At 42.4% G+C, this 17267-nt stretch overlaps 1 protein-coding gene and 1 pseudogene across 5 annotated transcripts in view; one reads left to right on the top strand and one right to left on the bottom strand.

Moving 5' to 3' along the window:
- Positions 1 to 435: 435 nt before the first annotated feature.
- The window catches only part of Hopx (HOP homeobox), a 30689-nt gene continuing 13857 nt past the window's right edge, over positions 436 to 17267 (bottom strand). Inside the window, exons 1-3 of one of the 5 annotated variants that reach the window (XM_046467411.2) lie at positions 8885 to 9033; positions 8460 to 8616; positions 436 to 1211 (exon numbers count right to left, since the gene is read on the bottom strand). In XM_046467411.2, the coding sequence (XP_046323367.1) occupies positions 1134 to 1211; positions 8460 to 8603 (222 nt within the window). In that variant the 5' untranslated portion in view covers positions 8604 to 8616; positions 8885 to 9033 and the 3' untranslated portion in view covers positions 436 to 1133. Of the gene's footprint in view, positions 1212 to 8459; positions 8768 to 8802; positions 9034 to 17267 lie in introns of those variants that run through there. The other 4 variants (XM_046467298.2, XM_046467468.2, XM_046467361.2 and 1 more) reach the window with 4 other exon arrangements.
- Positions 5238 to 5346, top strand: LOC124075563 (small nucleolar RNA U13; annotated as a pseudogene).

Here is a 17267-nt window from a genome sequence, read left to right on the forward strand (position 1 = left end):
ATAGCCCAGGATTACCCACCTTTGTCTATTTGGTTCATCTGTTACCAAGTTACTATTCCATGCAATCTGACACCATCTTAACTGAGAGACCATTAAGACATTTATGAGCTACCTTAGCAAATGGATGTGAATTGATATAAACTGACGGGTAGTGTCCTTTGAAACAGTGCTGCTCAAAGTTTCCTATGAATTAAAACCATTTGGGGACCTCAGTAGGAATGTAGAATCTGATTCCATAGGTCTGGATTGGGGTCTGAGATTCTGGGAGTCTCCCACTACCAGGCTTCACTGCTAATGCTAATGACTGGTCTTGGACCACACTTGGAAAAGCAAGGATTTGGAAAATGACAACTCTCAGTTCCTAGGAAGAACTGTTCTGATTCTCTTTGATATGTTTCTTATTAGGTTAAAAAAATGTGTAAAGGACTCAATGCATTTTCAACAAAAAGTTAAGGTTTTATTTAGAATACCATTTCGGAGACAAAAAGCAGTTCATTTTATTTAGCAAAATAAATTTAACAAATGCATTAAATAAGGTAAATTCAAGACTTTTTGAATCTCTGGAGTTGCATTTTGGTTGACGTCTCTTCTAATCCATCGGGGTTCTTTCCCAATTAATGCAGCTATATGCCAAGGAACTGTTTTATAAAATCTGAATGACTCAAATACACCTCTGTATTCTCACCCAACCAAAAATGTATCAAAATGAAACATAAGGAGAAAAACTTAGGTAAGGAGATTCAGAAGGAAATGCCTTCCCTGCTCCATCATGTTATCTTTTCAACAGAGGCCTTGCTTGTTTTGAAATGGATGGTAAAAGCAAATTGTCATTGGGAGGTGAGGGTCCAAAGCAAACTTAGATGGCTTTCACACCATCTGTCATTCCAACCCAGAGGGAAACCAAGCCACACTGAGTTCCCAGCCAAGCCACTGCTTTATATGGAAGTTGAGGTTAGCTTCCGGTTGTTATTTTCTAGTTATATACAGCTAAAAAAAACACAACACTGTGTTAAATCCAGGACAGCTAACAATGGAACATACATCATTACACTGAAAAGTTGAATCGGCGTGGTGAAGTTGAGGAGAATCAGCAGACGGACCTCACGGAGGGGAGCTGCTGGTGCGGGGCCTCCTTAGTCTGTGACAGATCTGCACTCTGAGGGCAGGCCTTCCGACTGCCGCCACTGGGCCAGGCGCTGTTTAAACCATTTCTGGAAGAGAGAAGTGGGCAAGATTATCTGTCACATACTGAGAAACTGAAATGCCTGTTTACTTTCTAAAACATAGCCTCTGTGGCCCAGTTGGGAAGGAGGGAAGCAAGGGATGGGTTCATGGTGAAACGTTTCTCACATTTCACCCAACTTTTCTGTCTCAGGACATTTGCACAGTCATTTCCTATGCTTAGAATGGGCTATATTCTTTATCTGAGGGTCTTTCTGTGATCCACAGTTTTCAGCTTGAATAGAACCGTCTTGATGAAGTCTTCCTGACCACTCTTATCAAAAGTAGGTTCTCCTTATAGCTTTTAGTACCTTGTTGCCTTCTTAGAACTTTTAATATATTTAAAAAAATTATTTGCTTATGCATTCACTTTTCTTTTTGTTTTGTTTTTGGTACTCAGGAGTGAACCAGTGGAGTATTCTACCATTGAATTACATCCCCAGCTCTTTTTATTTTTATTTTGAGACAGGGTTCTCACAAGTTGCTGAAGCTGACTTTGAACTTGCCATCCTCCTGCCTTGGCTTCCTGAGTCACTGAGATTATGATTGTATGCCACAGTTCCTGGACTATTCACTTTTTAAAAAATCTATCCATCCTTCTAGAAACAGAAACTGTTTTCATATCATCACCATTGCATCAAGAGTTAGAGATTAATCAATATTTGTTGAATGAATAAAAGGAATTAAAGACATTGCTTGATGCTCAGATAGATCTCTATGGCTGATCTACTGTGGGCTTTGCTCATTGACAGCTAATTAGTAAGAATTTGATGAATAAAATGAATGGTAACTGAGCACTAGACAACCTGGCAGCACTCAGGGATCTGTGGAGTGGGCCAGCCCCCTCTCTCCTGCTCCAGGGCCACTGAGCAGTGAGAGAAGATGGAGAGGACCTAAGTTTATTAGAATCTTCCAGCTCTGTATGACTCACGTAGTCACATCTCATAGTGATCATGTGCCGGGCGAGGTGGCACAGATCTGCAACCCAGCAGCTCAGGAGGCCAAGGCAGGAGGATTGTGAGTTCAAAGCCAGCCTCAGCAAAAGCGAGGCACTAAGCAACTCAGTGTCTCTAAAGAAAATACAAAATAGGGCTGGGGATGTGGCTCAGTAATTGAGTGCCCCTGAGTTCAATCCCCAGTACTGCCCCAAAAAAAGAAGTGGCCATAATTTGGGGAATCTCCCCGATGGCATGCTTCTAGACCTGGTACCATAGGAAGACTAAAACATTTTGATGTGTTGTGATAATGCAGTATGTTACTCTCCTAGTCCCTGGCTGTCTTTGTTATGCTATGGAGTGGGTGAGAGTTCAGGAGAAGCATGCTGGGAATAGGGCTGGGGTCTGGACCAGGTTGATCAGGATTTAAGAAGTTGGGATTTAAGAAAACAAATTGGTAGGGTGTGGTGGTTCATGTCTGTAATCCCAGATACTCAGGGCTGACGCAGGAGGATTGTAAGTTTGAGGCCAGCCTCAAATTTAGTGAGATCCTATCTCAAATAAAAAGTAAAAAGGGTTGGGAGTATAGCTCAGTGGTAGAGCCCTTGCCTAGCATGCATGAATCCCTGGGTTCCATCCCTAGTACTGCCAAGGAACCCCCCCCCCCCAACAAAACAAACAAAAAACCCCAAACAAAACAAACAAAACCCCCCCAAACAAACAAAACTTTGAAGAGGGAGCAGACAGAACAGGTTAGCTTGACAAGGAAGTCGGGATCCCCAAGCTCTGTCCACCTCTGTGCTTCCCAGCGGCTCACATGTCCTGGTACACATTGGGAATAATGGTAGTGCCTGTCACTCAGTGTAAACAGGCAAGCTGCTTGGGGAGGTGGCCCAGGGCTCTGCAGCACTGGGCCCTTCCACCAGAAAGCTATATTGTAACTATTAGTTATGAAAACTTGAAAAAAAGTCCCTAAAAATAGAGCATCACTCAGCTCTTCTATAAATGAAGTAAGCTTGGTGGTGGGGGATGTCTCTACTCTCCCTTCTGAGCTTTCTGAAACTCACTCCTTCTAGGGGCAAGGGAATGAGGGGACAGAAAGGAAACAACAGAAACAGCCCAGCTCTGAGACACCAGACCTGGGATGTGCTGATGGAGGCGGTGCAGAGGGAAGCATCTAGAGTGGCTCCATGCTTAGCATGACCTGATGGCTGCTCAGATGCAGTTTCAACCTCAGAACAGTGGGCCAGGCTCTAGGGCCATACTGGGGAAGATCTCATCTCTGTAGAGATCTAGAGATCTGAAAGGGAGTTTTAGTGTCAGCTCAAGATCAGAAGAAAGTGGGAAAAGCACAGGAGCAGAAGTGCCTGTAAGGACAAGTGCTGGAGGACAGGCTGTGGCGCTAGAAAGGGTGTGAGGCTCGAGGATGGCTTGGGGCTCTGTGTCAGTGCTAGGCTGGATGAACATCACAGGGCCACACCACATCGCCCCGATTGGTACAGCAGAGGTGTACCTCACGGCCACACACAGCTGTCAAGGTCAGTTGTCTATCCTCCTTTATACTGGGGGGTGGCAGCAGAGAAAAGGAATCTAAAGCCAGAGCAGAGGCCAGCAAGATGGGAAGGGAAGCCCTTTCTTTGGGGGTTGCTCTCTGGATGCCATATTTTACTCCTGGGGATCACTAATCTTTGAGAAGAGAAAGCTCCCATAACTTTGGTGGCTTCAACCCAAGTTCTGTGAAAGTTGGGCACATTTTCTTCTAGAATCCATATGTGTGTTCAGCTAACTCTGGGTTCTGGCCTGAGCACAGCGTGACACCAGCTTCCTTAATGAGGTAGCCCTGTGGGGGTTTCGAGGCCTCAAGTGCTGATTAAATAGGATTTCCAGTGACCAGAGCCCAATAAATGACAGCATTTTAAAGACTGACTAATTAAAACCTAGAGGAGGAAAATCTCACTTTCTATCAGAACTCATTTAAGACAAAATGGTTGAGCTGGCCCCATTCAAAAGAACCACCCACATCTTTACACTATGGAGTGAGGTAGAATATTGATGGCATTACCGAAAATTGCTTCAGCCTGTAACACGTTTGCGAATTTGCAAGTTGGCATCCAAATGTTTAACCAATTGAGTTCTAGCACTGGGGGATGGGAGTAGGTGCCAGAAAAGCTCAACTTTTTTTTCCAAATATATATATATATTTTAAAATCAAATACATACATAATAATTTAACAAACCAGTTGCTATCCAACAAAAACCATTAAATCCCTCACTTGCGCCACCCCCCAACACAGTGGAATCTTATATGTCTCAGTTCTATGAGACATATAAGAGACATATAAATCTATGCTGAGAGAGACATATAAATCTATGCTGATTTTCCACCTGGCTTTGTCCTTCCCTCCGTTTGTTTCTGTCATCCCCTGGGAAAGATATTCATCCCTAGCTTGCTTATAAATGCGTGCCCTCATTACCCTCACCCTCTGATGGAGATTTATTTACTCTGATTGAACAGATGATAATGAGACACTGGGATGGGAGGAGTTAGTGCAAAATAACATTGTTCGTATCCTTTTCTCTAGCAACTAACATTTCATTCTTTTCACGGGGAGACCTTTAGAGGTCTTTATTCCACAGATAAAACATCCAACAACTAAAAACCACTGGGTTCTGGGAACAAGCCCAAAACATCAAGAGGAGATTAAAAAAAAAAAATACTGGAAACTTCTCCAAGAACCAATGCCAACTACACTGCACTTCAATTGTGTGTGTGTGTGTGTGTGTGTTCGTAAAATAGAGAACACTAGATCATCCTAGGCTCCCAAAGGGCTGATGAAAGAGCTTTCCCAGCCCCTTCTAACACTGACTTCAAAATGATAAAAAGCATTCTAAATGGGTTCAACTAACTTAAATGTAGGTGATGTTTAGGTTACTATCTAAAGAGGGAAAAATCATTCTAGGACCCTAATACAACTTAAAAAAATTAGAGCATCCTTCATGTCACTCTGAATATCTGCCTGCCCACCCCCCCATAGCAAAGAGTTTTGTCCTACAGTGGGACAGCTATAAAGAGAGCTGCAGATTCTTTTGTGGTTGGTTCATAAGTGTAATGACTAGGTTTTTTCACGCCATCATGAGAGATGTGTCTTCCTCAAACTTGTTAGGATGTCAGTACATTACTCAACTGATGTAAGGAGGGTTGGAGGAAAAAACAAGAGGTCCACAACCCCTACCCCCCAGTCAGAGAATGTGTCTACCTTTTGGCTCCTCTTGCCCCTGTCAAATCATCAGTAGTGAGTCGTTGCAGGAACTGCCTCATAAGAATACCTCATGCTTATTTTTCTTGTTGTAAAGTATTATTTGTTGTAGGAAAATTAAGTGTGATGCTATCTGGAGGTGGCTGGTGTTAGGGTAGGGTGAAGATTCGGGTCTATGTGATGAATATTATTTTGGCTTTGAACCTTGCTGTGTGAAAAGAGCCACACTGGTGAAGAACAGAGACAGGGATGTGTTGATACAGATCCTGCTTATATGTGGGCCCAGCGGGCCTTGGCCCCCATGGAGCTATTCCAAGGTCCCCAAAAGAACTGCTACAAATAAAAATGATTTCATGAATGCCTGAAAGTTCATCATTGGACACTATATCTCCAAAAGATGCTTTTCTTTTTTGTAGAAGACACTTTTTAAAAAAATGTATAAGTTGTTTGAAGAGATTAGAGAACCATTCCTATCTCCTAGTATAGATGAAGATGGCAGGAGTGGGGGGCAGAAAGATTGGGAAGATGAGACCCAGTCTAGTAAGAAGTGACCAAGGACAGGCTGTCCGAGGAACCTAGGGGTCTTCTTTCCTGAAACTTGCTAAGCTGTTTCTCTTTGAAGCTCTGTGTTCCAGATGCCTCCCTGCAGGTCTAGGCAGGAAGACAGAGGCAGGCTGAGCTGTGGTAGCCGCAGGGAGGAAGAAGGTGTTGGCCCCATGGCAGGAAGAGGAAGCCAAGGGGCCCCTGCTATGAGGCTGACTCACCCACACCCACTGCTGTCAGGGCTGGGTCTACCATTTGTTTATTTGAGGATGGCAGAAGAGAGGGAATGGAGGGAGGGCTGCCTGAGAGGGGCAGGTGGATCTGATGTGTAGGTGTCTGTGCTGCAGACCTCAACCACAGAAAGAAGCAGGTGCCTTTCTTTCTGTGCCTACCCCAATTTAGTTTTTATTCTCTAATATCAGGTAGCTCTCGAGGAACGGTTGACTATGGCCTGGAGTGATCATTGTTTAATGCATGGAATTTTTTTTTTTTTCAGAACGAAATATGAGTTTTCAGTCCTTTCCTCCTACCCACCCCGTTGTTTCCGTCCTTCCTCTATCCTATAGAGGTCAAGAGTCTGGAATGTGAAACCAAACTTCCCAGGTTCAAGTCCTAGCTTGGCTGCCCCCTAACTGTGATCTTGGGCAAGTTAACCTTTCTAAGCCTCAGTCTCTTATCTAGACAATTGGGCTAATGCCGCAGTCCGAGGGTAATGCATCTTGACTTGTTTACAGACCCTAACAGGCTAACAGTACCTACCCTCATGCTATGGTGGCAAATAAATAACAATACTTAGAGGATTCCTTGAACAACACATGGCATGTATTATCCATTCCAAAGATCCACACAGGGCTGGGGGTGTAGTTCAGTGGTAGAATAGAGTGTAAGTTTAACATGCTTGAGGGCTTGGGTTTGATGCCTAGCATCCATCTAACTTTCTCTTTTTCTCTCTCTCATACACACACAATATACACAGACACAAAACAGTGAACAACAAATATCAACATAATTACTCGGCTTTACAAGTAAAGGGGTTAAAGCTAACTTGCCATGGGACAATCAGACACTGAGAAGGGATTACCATCCCTTGTTGGTACTGTCCCTACAGTATCCTACAGCCTTAAAATGATGAGCTGTCTCTATAATCATTCCTCTTTCCTAAATATAGCATGGGGTTTAAAATGCTCAAACTTCAGTAGGCTGCCTCCTCAGGGTGTTCCAAGAAACATGAGCTGTTAGACTTGGGTTACAATAAATCACCTCCCGTGTAGTTCTGGTTCTGGTTAATCAGACAGCTGTTCCATTTCCTAGAAACAGATATGTTTGCCTTTCTACTTGATCTGTGAAGGAGAAGATTATCCATGGGCAGGTTTTCCAAAATGCCTCTGGCTTAATTAGCAGAAATTATTTTGGGTTTGGGTCCAGGGTCTTGGTTCTAGGATCCTAGGGAGTGTGGATTACAAGGTTTTAAGCTTCAAATGAGCATGGTGAGGAGAGGACAGAGTCCCTGGTGCTCTAGAAAATGGGAATAGTAACAATGTCCTTTGCTTTAGCTTTGAGATTAGAGGTGTGAAGTGCTTTGGGTTCGCACAAGAAATGCTAGTTCAGTTCCAAGTAGTTTATCACTAATAACAAATTGTCTTTTCATGATGGAAGGAAAAACAGAAGCCAGAGTTTGGACAGGGTTTATTAAAAAAAAAAAGTCAGCTAAAGACTCCAACATTGCACATAGGCAAGTGCTGCATTCTCTAAGCAATGTGGGGGATTAATAAGAGAGTTCTTAAAAAAAATCAGAGCACTTAAGGGGTATGTGCTGCCAATTCTCCTCCAGCTGTGTTGTCAAATGTCTTCATTGTTGAAAAACTCCAGAAAAAGACTCTAAACCTTAAAACCAGGGAATTAAAAAAAAAAAAATCTGAGCCAAATTGGCCTGGCTAGGTACAATTTCAGTTTTGCAGCTAAGAGGGGCATGCTGTGGTGAAGAAAACACCCTTAAGGACCCTTGCCATCCTAACAACTCCCTCCCTCTGGGCCTTAGTTTCCTCATTTGCCAAATCTGAGGACTGAATTTGTTGCTAAATTCTAAGGTCCCTTCCAACTGTGACATCCCCTTTGAGAATAGATGCTCCTGAAGTTCTCCCGCCACAGCCCGGAGGGGATACCAAGCTGCCAGGGAAATCGAAACAAGAGCAGGCGACCGACGCGGCTCCCAGCCCAGAGGGAGGACAGAATTTATCCCTGGCTGTGTGAGAGAGAGAGAGTGGAAAAGCGGGGGACATAAAGGTGACCATGGTGCCTTCGCAGATCCTGGGGCAACCACCGCAGGCTGAGGGTAGAGGGCAGACGGGGCGCCCTTGGGAACCAGGGAGCTGGGCTTGCGGGGGTGGCAGCGATACAGGGTCCGGGCTCTAAACCGCCGGCGATCAGGCGAGGGCGCGAGGCGGGAGGCGACCGGGACTCCTCCGCCCTAGCAGGTCCGGCCCCGGGCACGTGCGGCACTCACCTGGGTCTCCTCCTCCGAAAGGCCGGCCTCGGCCGCGATGAGGCACAGCGTGGTGGGGTCCGGGTGCTTGTTGACCTTGTTGAAGTTGTACTCCAGGATCTCCACCTGGTCCTCCGTGGGGCCGCTCGCCGTCTCCGCTGACATGGTCCTGGCGCGGCTGCAGGGAAGCGAGAAGCGGCTGCCGTGAGCGAGGCCGCGGGCGGGGAGCACCGGAGGGACCCAACTTCTTTGGGACGCGGCTGGACCACTGTGCTCGGCTGTCCCCTCCCGCTGCCCAGCTGCGCGAGTCCCCGGTGGCCGCAGGCAGCGGCGGGAGCTCGCGAGCGCCCTCCCCGGGGCCGACCTTCCCGGGTTGCACAAGGGGTCGCACAGCGGAGCGGCGCGTCCTCCTGCCTCGCAGGACTGGTCCCCGCGACTTCCCCGACCTAGTCTAGGCTGGTGCAGAGGAAGATGGCACCGCGCCCTCGCCTCCCGCCCTCTCCGAGAGGTGCTTTTGAAAACTCGACTTAAAAGCTATCTCCCGGGACGGAGAGCTCCCAGGGTGAGGACGACAGATGGGAGGGTGGGTTCCCTCAAGTCCGCTGCGGCCACGCCTCCCCCGCGCGTTCTTGGCAGCCTGCGCCAGGGAGGGCTGAGCACCCACACTTCCTCCGGAAAAACTTCCCACCAGGGCAGGCTACCTCTGAAAGTTGGAGAAGTGGTGATGCGCTTTTAAGATCTTTCTGTTTTACAGAGATGAAGACAGGTTTACAGAGCATAGGGGATTTAGGATGGGAGACTGAGTCACCTGCAGGGCTTGCGTGGGCCACTCTGAACCCTGTAACCTCCTCCTCCAACTGTCCTGCCTACTCTCTCTAATGCAATCCCTGAGTCCTCAAGACTGCAGCCTCTGGGCCAGTATTCCACAGTAAATGGTAAAGAGCCCACTTCATTAAGTGCCCCCCCCCCCAAAAGTAATCACTTCCAAGATGAAGCCCACACTCAGGAGGATCAAAGTCAACTGTCATTTAAAACCTCAGACTTCCCCTGTGATGGTAGTATAGACTTCCTATAAAGTCACGTCCACCATAAATGACATTAAGCCTTTCTTTTAGAGCCAAACATTGCCCAGATTTGGGACAACATGACTGCCTGCTACTCCGTCTTTCCATACCTAGGCAGCCTTCAAATTGGGGCAAAAAAAATTGGCAGATGTGCCCCCTCTCCCAATTTAAGTTGTATCCAGGTGTAGAAAGTGAGCCTACAAGATATTCTTGACTGTGGATTTGGTACAGACCTGTCAGGACTTGACTGTTACTGACAGTAAAATAAAAAACAAGTGTAGGAATTATGAAATCACATTGGTTTGTTGTTTTAACAAACAATTGCAAAATCATCCAGCACAATCCTGAGTAGGTTTTGATGTGGTTTGTGCCTGGGGATGAGCCACACTCCCCTAATCTCCCTGTATCATGTACCCAATGCTGTTACAACCTTTTCTTCTGTGACCTGAATCGTCTTCTCCCTAAATAAATGTCTTTGCCTTTCTACTAGGTCACCTTAAGGAACTTCAGGCAAGACAAGAAGCTGCAATACTGTGAGCCAGTCATGTTCAAATCGCTTGCCAGCTGTGAAATCATGTGTTTTGAGGGAACTGTGCTTCCCCACCACCATCACCTAAAAATCAGTAGCAACAATTCCTGTCTCAACACTGAGGCAGGAGGGGGGTCAAGCCACCTCTGAAACAGCTCCTCCCCTGTTTGCACCCATGTCTCAGCTGTCTTTGACACACAACTCCAGAGTTGGAAAGAGCCTTCCAAATTACCTCCTGCAGTCTCTTCTGTCACAGTCCAGGAAAATGGCTAACTTTCCCAATGCTTCCCAGTTAGTGACCAGCATCCTAGAATGGAAAGCCTTAGCTTTGGATTCAGCCCATGTTTGGCTTACCCCTTCTCAGCAGGCCAGTCTGTCTTCAAAGAGACCAACAGTCTAAATGCAGGTGGGGGCTTGTCATTTTGAATGGGCACGAACTATCCTAGTGGTGACACCACTTCAGGCCACAGCTGCCCACTGAAACCACCTACCACTACTTATTTTGCCTAGAAGAGACCAGGACAGGGAGACTACTGCTTCTAATTTTATTTCTTGCTCTAGAAAGTTTTCGTCTAATTCCACTTGATACTGTCGTGCTGGCTATGCCTTGAGGATCTCTGCTGCTGCTTTGTAGAATCCTCAGTCCTTCAGAAATGTTAGATTTCTAAACTAGATTCAAGATTGAAAGGCTGTTCTGTATATATTTCTTCCTTTCTTTTTGTTACCACTGTTATATAACTCAAGGGCTGCTTATGTTCTTACGTGGGTCAGGTGCGTTCTATTTTATTAGATTTCTGTGGCTTACTGTTAGAGGACTTTGTTTGAGGTTTCATAGGGAGGTTGACTTTAAAGTACTCCTTGGATTAGTTGGCAGAAAGCCATTGGTTTTGGTTGGCAGTTAAGAAGATCTGTGGGAGGGCCATTTGACAGCACCTACTTCTCCAAGGTACACCCAAATAAACTTGCTTGGTTTCTAGAAACATAGGCAAAAGATCTCTACCGTCAGATATATTTGTTATTTCTCTACAAAGCTCAATCTCTGTTATTTCAGCCCTTGGTGGTTGACAAATGTTTGCTGTTGCTTCGTTTCTTCTCTCTTTTCCTCTTACTGTATAAAGGTTAGCCCTGCTAACCTTGGCCTTAGAAAGCGTCTCAACAGTTTCTAATAAGGAAATGATTAAGAAGTTTCTCTGAAGGTAGTCTAAACAATTTCAGATAAAAAGAACTAAAAATATTTTAAAGCTACTTAAACTTTAATCTTAGCACAGGTTTTGTTTTTGTGGTTATTCACATCTTATGAAACATTCAAAGAGTAATGTGTCCTGTGATTGTATTTTTCTTTCATGGTTTGGTCAAGTCATTGCATAAATATTTTCAAGAGGTTAAGTGAACACTGGGCAAAGTAGTGTACGCCTGTAATCTCAGTGACTTGGGAGATTGAAGCAGGAGGATGGTGAGTTCAAAGCCAGCCTTAGCAATTTAGCGAGGCCCTAAGAAACTCAGCAAGACCCTGTCTCTAAATTAAACAAAAAAAGGGCGGGGCTAGGGATGAGGCTCAGTGGTAAAGGACCTCTGGGTTGAATCCCTAGTACCAACAACAACAACAAAAAAAGAGGTTAAGTAAAAACTGCTGGTTTTTCCTAAATTAATTCTAATGACAGAGTAGACAGTTGTGTCAATCTGACAACTTTACTTCTACCTTTATAAACTAGCTCAGGGAAAGTGCTACCAACTGGTAATCTGTAGTTACCGTTTTTTGGCATCTTTTCCTTCCTCTCCCAGCTAATCTGACCTCTTTGTAATGCCACCAATATGAAACCAAGAAACAGAGATTATCAACAGCAGATCCTCTCCCAAACTGGCCAAAAGGGAAACAAGCAGGTGGATGTTTCTTTAGGACCTTCTTTATATTCAGAACAACAAAACTCTGGCCCAGCCTTTGCACTGGCCTGGAGAGGCAGATCAATATTCCACCCCTTTTTGTAAAGAATTTTTTCTTTTCTTTCACCTATGTTTCTTTTATGTCTCTGTGAACTTCCTGTGAACAATGGGCTCTTGAAACATATTATATTTTGCTAAGTGAGAAAATTGATGTGTGGCCACTTCCCTAGTCAAATGGTGGGAAAAGCACTTCCCACTCATCACTGATTGAGCTGATCTGGAGCAACTAGGAGGGGGCTCACCCAGGCTGTCGGTGTCTCTCAGAAATTGATAAAAAGAAGGACTGGGGCTGCAGCTCAGTGATAGAACCTTGCCCAGCATGCTACACCTTGTGTTCCATCCCCAGCCCTGCCAAAAAAGAAAAGAAAAAAAAATTGACAAAAAGGGGTGGAATATTGATCTGCCTCTCCAGGCCAGTGCAAAGGGTTGGGACAGAGTTTTGTTGTTTTGAATATAAAACTGGTGGTTAGTGTCCTTAAGGTACTAAGAGCAGGAGATATCCAGCCTGGTTAGGCTTCAGAATCACCTGCAGAAATGTCCAAGCCCACCAAAGACCTTCTGAATCAGAATCACACTTTAGGAACCCAGCATGGGAGAGATGAAAAGTATTCCAGTTCTTACAAGATTTTGCAATTTAATCATTAAAATCAACTATGAATGTTTAGAAATTCTTATGCCTGATACCTGCTCTGATGTTGCATATATCATTAATATATGAGTAGATGTTGAGGTATTTTTAAAGGAATATTTTTTTTTGAGAGAGAGAGAGAGAGAGAGAGAGAGAGAATTTTTTTAATATTTATTTTTTTAGTTTTTGGTGGACACAACATCTTTATTTTATTTTTATGCGGTGCTGAGGATTGAATCCAGCACCCCGTGCATGCCAGGTGAGCACACTACCGCTTGAGCCACATCCCCAGCCCAGGAATAAATTTTTAAAGTACATATAAGAATGAACAATTTAATCTTTTGTATATATGGTAAGAAATGGGAAAAGGCCTTTAAACTTATGTTAGCCAGAGAGATGCTGAGCTTTCAAAAATTCAGAAATAACATGTAACAACAAATCCCATCATTAGGTACAGCTGTAATGTACCAATAAAAATGTAGAAAAAAAAGAAAACTATTTCAAAAATAAAACAAGTCTTTAAAAAATATTATATTGAGATTAGAGGTTTTAAAAGCATATCATCAAAAGAAAAACCCTGTCCCATCACATTTATTTATTCTAATTGACTTAGAAGCTAAATATTACATAGAAAATATTTGGCAACCTTTGGTTTGATTGTCCTCTTTTAATTCCTTAAAATTTCCAGTGAGGAAATGCTAAAATTTAAGTTATACTTTATGTAGATAATATAGTTAATATAACTTAAAACTGAACATTCGACTCAAGATGCTTTATGTACGTATAAGCATCATTGCTGCCTTCAGGGAAGCAAGATTCCAAATCTAAGCAGGAAAATATATTTTGAATTGTTCTATTGAAGATAGGAGTAGTGACGTTTGCCTGTAATTACAGCAACTTGTGAGGCTGAGGCAGGAGAATAGCAAGTTTGAGGCCAGCCTGGGTAACTTAGTGGGACCCTGTCTCAAAATAATAATAATAATAATAATAATAATAATAATAATAATAGAGATGTATCTTAGTGGGAGAGTGTTCGCTAACACGTGTGAGGACCTGAGCTCAATCCCTAGTACTAAAAAAAATTTTTAAAAAATGCTATATTGATTCCATCTTTTTACATATGAAAAAAAGAGGAAAATACAATAAATGTTAACATTGGTTATATTGTACAACTATGAATGGCCCAAAGAGTTTTCTTCTTTATGCTTTTCTGCTTTTCCAAACTTTGTATAATAAGCTCTCATCACTTTAAAATTTAAAAAATAGTTTTATTCTTTAAAAAACAAAACATTCTTGATTAGACCAGAGACCTACCTTGCGCTGAGTTTTATTATTGGTACAAAGTTACATTTCCAGAAAGAATGTGGGAATTGTTTCTCAAATCTAGTTAGAGATATAGACATTTTCATTTTCCACTCAAACATTATTAGTATTCAAAAGGGCATATGTTGCCGGGCACAGTGGTATACACTTCTAATCCTAGCTTCTCAGGAGGCTGAGGTAGGAGGATACAAGTTTGAGGCCAACCTAAGCAACTTAGAATATATCTCAAAAAATAAAATAGGTTTGGGGGTGTTTTTTGGTGGTAGAGCACCCCTAGGTTCAACCTCCTGTACCACAAAAGAAAAAAAAGATAGTATATATATTATGCACATAAAAATTATGAAACATAAATTAAGAAAACACTAGTTTTATGAACCCCACCTGGTTTAAGAATTAAAGCATCACTGAACTTCTGGAAGCTACCTGTATTTTTCCCTCAAGTCCCTTTTGTTGGCCTGTCCCCAGAGGAAACCATGATTCTTAATTTTGTGTTACTTATTGTTTTGTTTTTAAGATTAGTTCTAGCACATGTGTATGGATCTCTAATTTTTTTTTTAAGTTTTATATGTTATTAAATTGTATAAAAATCGTATTATACCTTTTATTTATTTCTCTTGCCCAATTGCTCTAAAATTTCTAGAATTATATTGAATAAGAGTGGTGAGAGAAAAGAAAAAAGAGTGGTGAGAATGGACACACTTGTCTTGTGCCTTTGCTTAGAAGAAACCCTTTTTTAGTTTTTCCTCATCTAATATGATGTTGGCTATAGGTTTGTCATATATAGCCTTTATGATATTGAGGTATGATCCTTCCATATCTTATTTATTCAGGGCTTTTATCATGAAGGGTGTTTAATTTTATCAAACTTTTTCTTTTCATCTATTGAGATGATCATGTGATTTTTATCCTTGATTTTATTTATGTGATATATTCTGTTTATTAATTTGTATATATTAAACTATCCTTGCATCCTTGATTGAAACTAACTTGATCATGGTATGTGATATTTTTAATGTGCTATTGAATTTGATTTGCAAGTATTTTGTTGAGGATTAATTTGTATAATTAATATGCATTTAGAATTATAATTAAAATAGTATCATAATATATATAATTCTTTGGGAAATTACTTCTTTCACCCAGCATTTAGAGAAGTTCATTCATGTTCACTGTTGATTCCATTGTATAAATATATTTTGACTGATTGACATCTCCTCATACGTGGGTTGTTTCTTGTTTTGCTGTTATCAACACTGTGTCCCTGAATAATTTTTTTTGAAGTGTTGGAGCTCAAACCCAGAGCCTCCCACATGCTAATCAAGCACTCTACCATGGAGCTATATCTCCAGTCCTTTTAAATTTTATTTCGAGGCAGAGTGTAAGTTGCCCAGGCAACTTACAAAACTCCTGCCTCAGTCTCCAGAGTCTTCTGGAATTACAGGTATGTGCTACTGTGCCTGACTCCTTGAACATTCTTCTCTTTTCCCCACCATTAGGAGTTCTCTGGAATCTTGCCAGGTCTGGAACTGCAGGCTTACATTAAGTGGGGTGTGACTATTTAACTTTACAACATATTATAAACTTATTTTCCAAAGTTGTTGAACAAAACTACCCTTTTACCTGCAGTATATAGCATTTCCTTTTCTCCACATCCTCATCAATAATTGTACTGTCAATCTTAGTTTTTGCCAAAGTTGATGTGTATTCTTTTTATACACGAACACTATCTAAACCTTGTTGAAGCTATTTATGTTTTCAGCTTGCATGACCGCTTGGGGTTAAAAGGTTCCATATGTTTACTATTTACTCTGCAAAAGTATTTCCTGTTCCAGGCCAGAAGGGGATTTGAGGTTTGTTTTTTTTGTTTTTTGAGAGTCAGGACTTGGTCTCCAGGCTAGCTCAGTTATTTCCATTGGTGACCATGAACAATACCAAAATAATAATAATAATAATAATAATAATAATAATAATAATAATAATGGAAAACTAATTACTAAGACTTTTCATCTGGATCAGGATAGAAGTGTTACTCATTTTGCTGGGCATGGTAGTGTATGCCTGTAAATTCTAGCAACCCAGGAGGTTGAGGCAGGAGGATCACAAGTTCAAGGCCAGCCTCAGCAATTTAATGAGGCCCTAGGCTTCCTAGAGAGACCCTGTATCAAATTTTTTTTTTTTAAAAAAAGAGTGCTGGGGATGTGGTTCAGTGGTTAAGTGCCTCTGGGTTCTGGTACCAAAAGTGTTACTGGTTTTGCTTCCATAGAGCTCAGGGAGTCAGGACTTGATTATGTACTTTAAAAATGTGTTAACCTATTAGTTCCCCCCAAAGTAAATATCAAAGTCTTCAAGTGAAAATCACAGAGATAGGTTTAAAATGACTGAGTAAAGAAGAAATGATACGAGATGGACAGACAGTGCAAAAAAGAGACATGATTAGGCTATGAGTTTAAAATAGCGTGTCCATGTGCACTCAGCGTGCTCAAATGTTTGAAAGCAGTGCACAGAGCTCCAGGCCACCAGCAGGTTGATATTAGTCATTTCAGTTTCTCTCACATTCTTCTCTTAGAAATGAAAATGAAATTAGTCCTGTTTTGCAGTCAAGAGAGGTTAACTAACTTTTCTACATATCAGGGGGAGACTAAGGATTCTACCTTTTTTTCTGGCTATGGCAATAATGCAAATCAAGGCTTTGTTATCATCAAAATTTATTTACGCCCCCACAGACATTCTCTGTATGCTCTACTGATGTCAGAAATCCTAAGCTATCGCTGAATCTATTGGGATCTTTGAGCTTTAACATGGTCATCCTCTATCATTTTATTATTATTATTAGTAGTAGTAGTACTGGGGGTTAAACTCAGGGACATTTAACCACTGAGCTACATCCCCAATTCTTTTTATTTTTTATTTTGAGGGAAGGTCTCACTAAATTGCTAAGGCTGGTCTTGAACTTGTGATCCTCCTGCCTTAACCTCTGGAGTTGCTGGGATTACAGGTGACCACCACTTCATCCAGCTTCCTCTGTCATTTTAGTAAAGAATTGGATGCAGGTGGTGCCAGTGTGGGTGGGGCAGTTGCTGGCTGGCTGTGGCCTCTCCAGCCTCTCTCTCCAGCTTCTCAGCAAGCAGTCTTGCCGACTTCCACGCATCTCTTGACATCAGACAACTGAGGTCATGGAATCTCCCTCTCAAGGTTTGTTCTTACTCCATTTTATGGATGAGGAAATGGAGGTACAGATAACTTGGGGAGATTGTTCAAGTTTGTCCTGGAGTGTCCGTACTCTTAACTTTAAGCCTGTGAAACGGGTACAGGCACAGGCAGAACCATGGGAATTCCGAAGTGGA

The sequence above is a fragment of the Marmota monax genome, unplaced genomic scaffold (assembly GCF_021218885.2).
Source record: "Marmota monax isolate L192 unplaced genomic scaffold, Marmota_monax_Labrador192_F-V1.1 WCK01_AAM20220418_F8-fsc00025, whole genome shotgun sequence".
NCBI lineage: Eukaryota > Metazoa > Chordata > Mammalia > Rodentia > Sciuridae > Marmota > Marmota monax.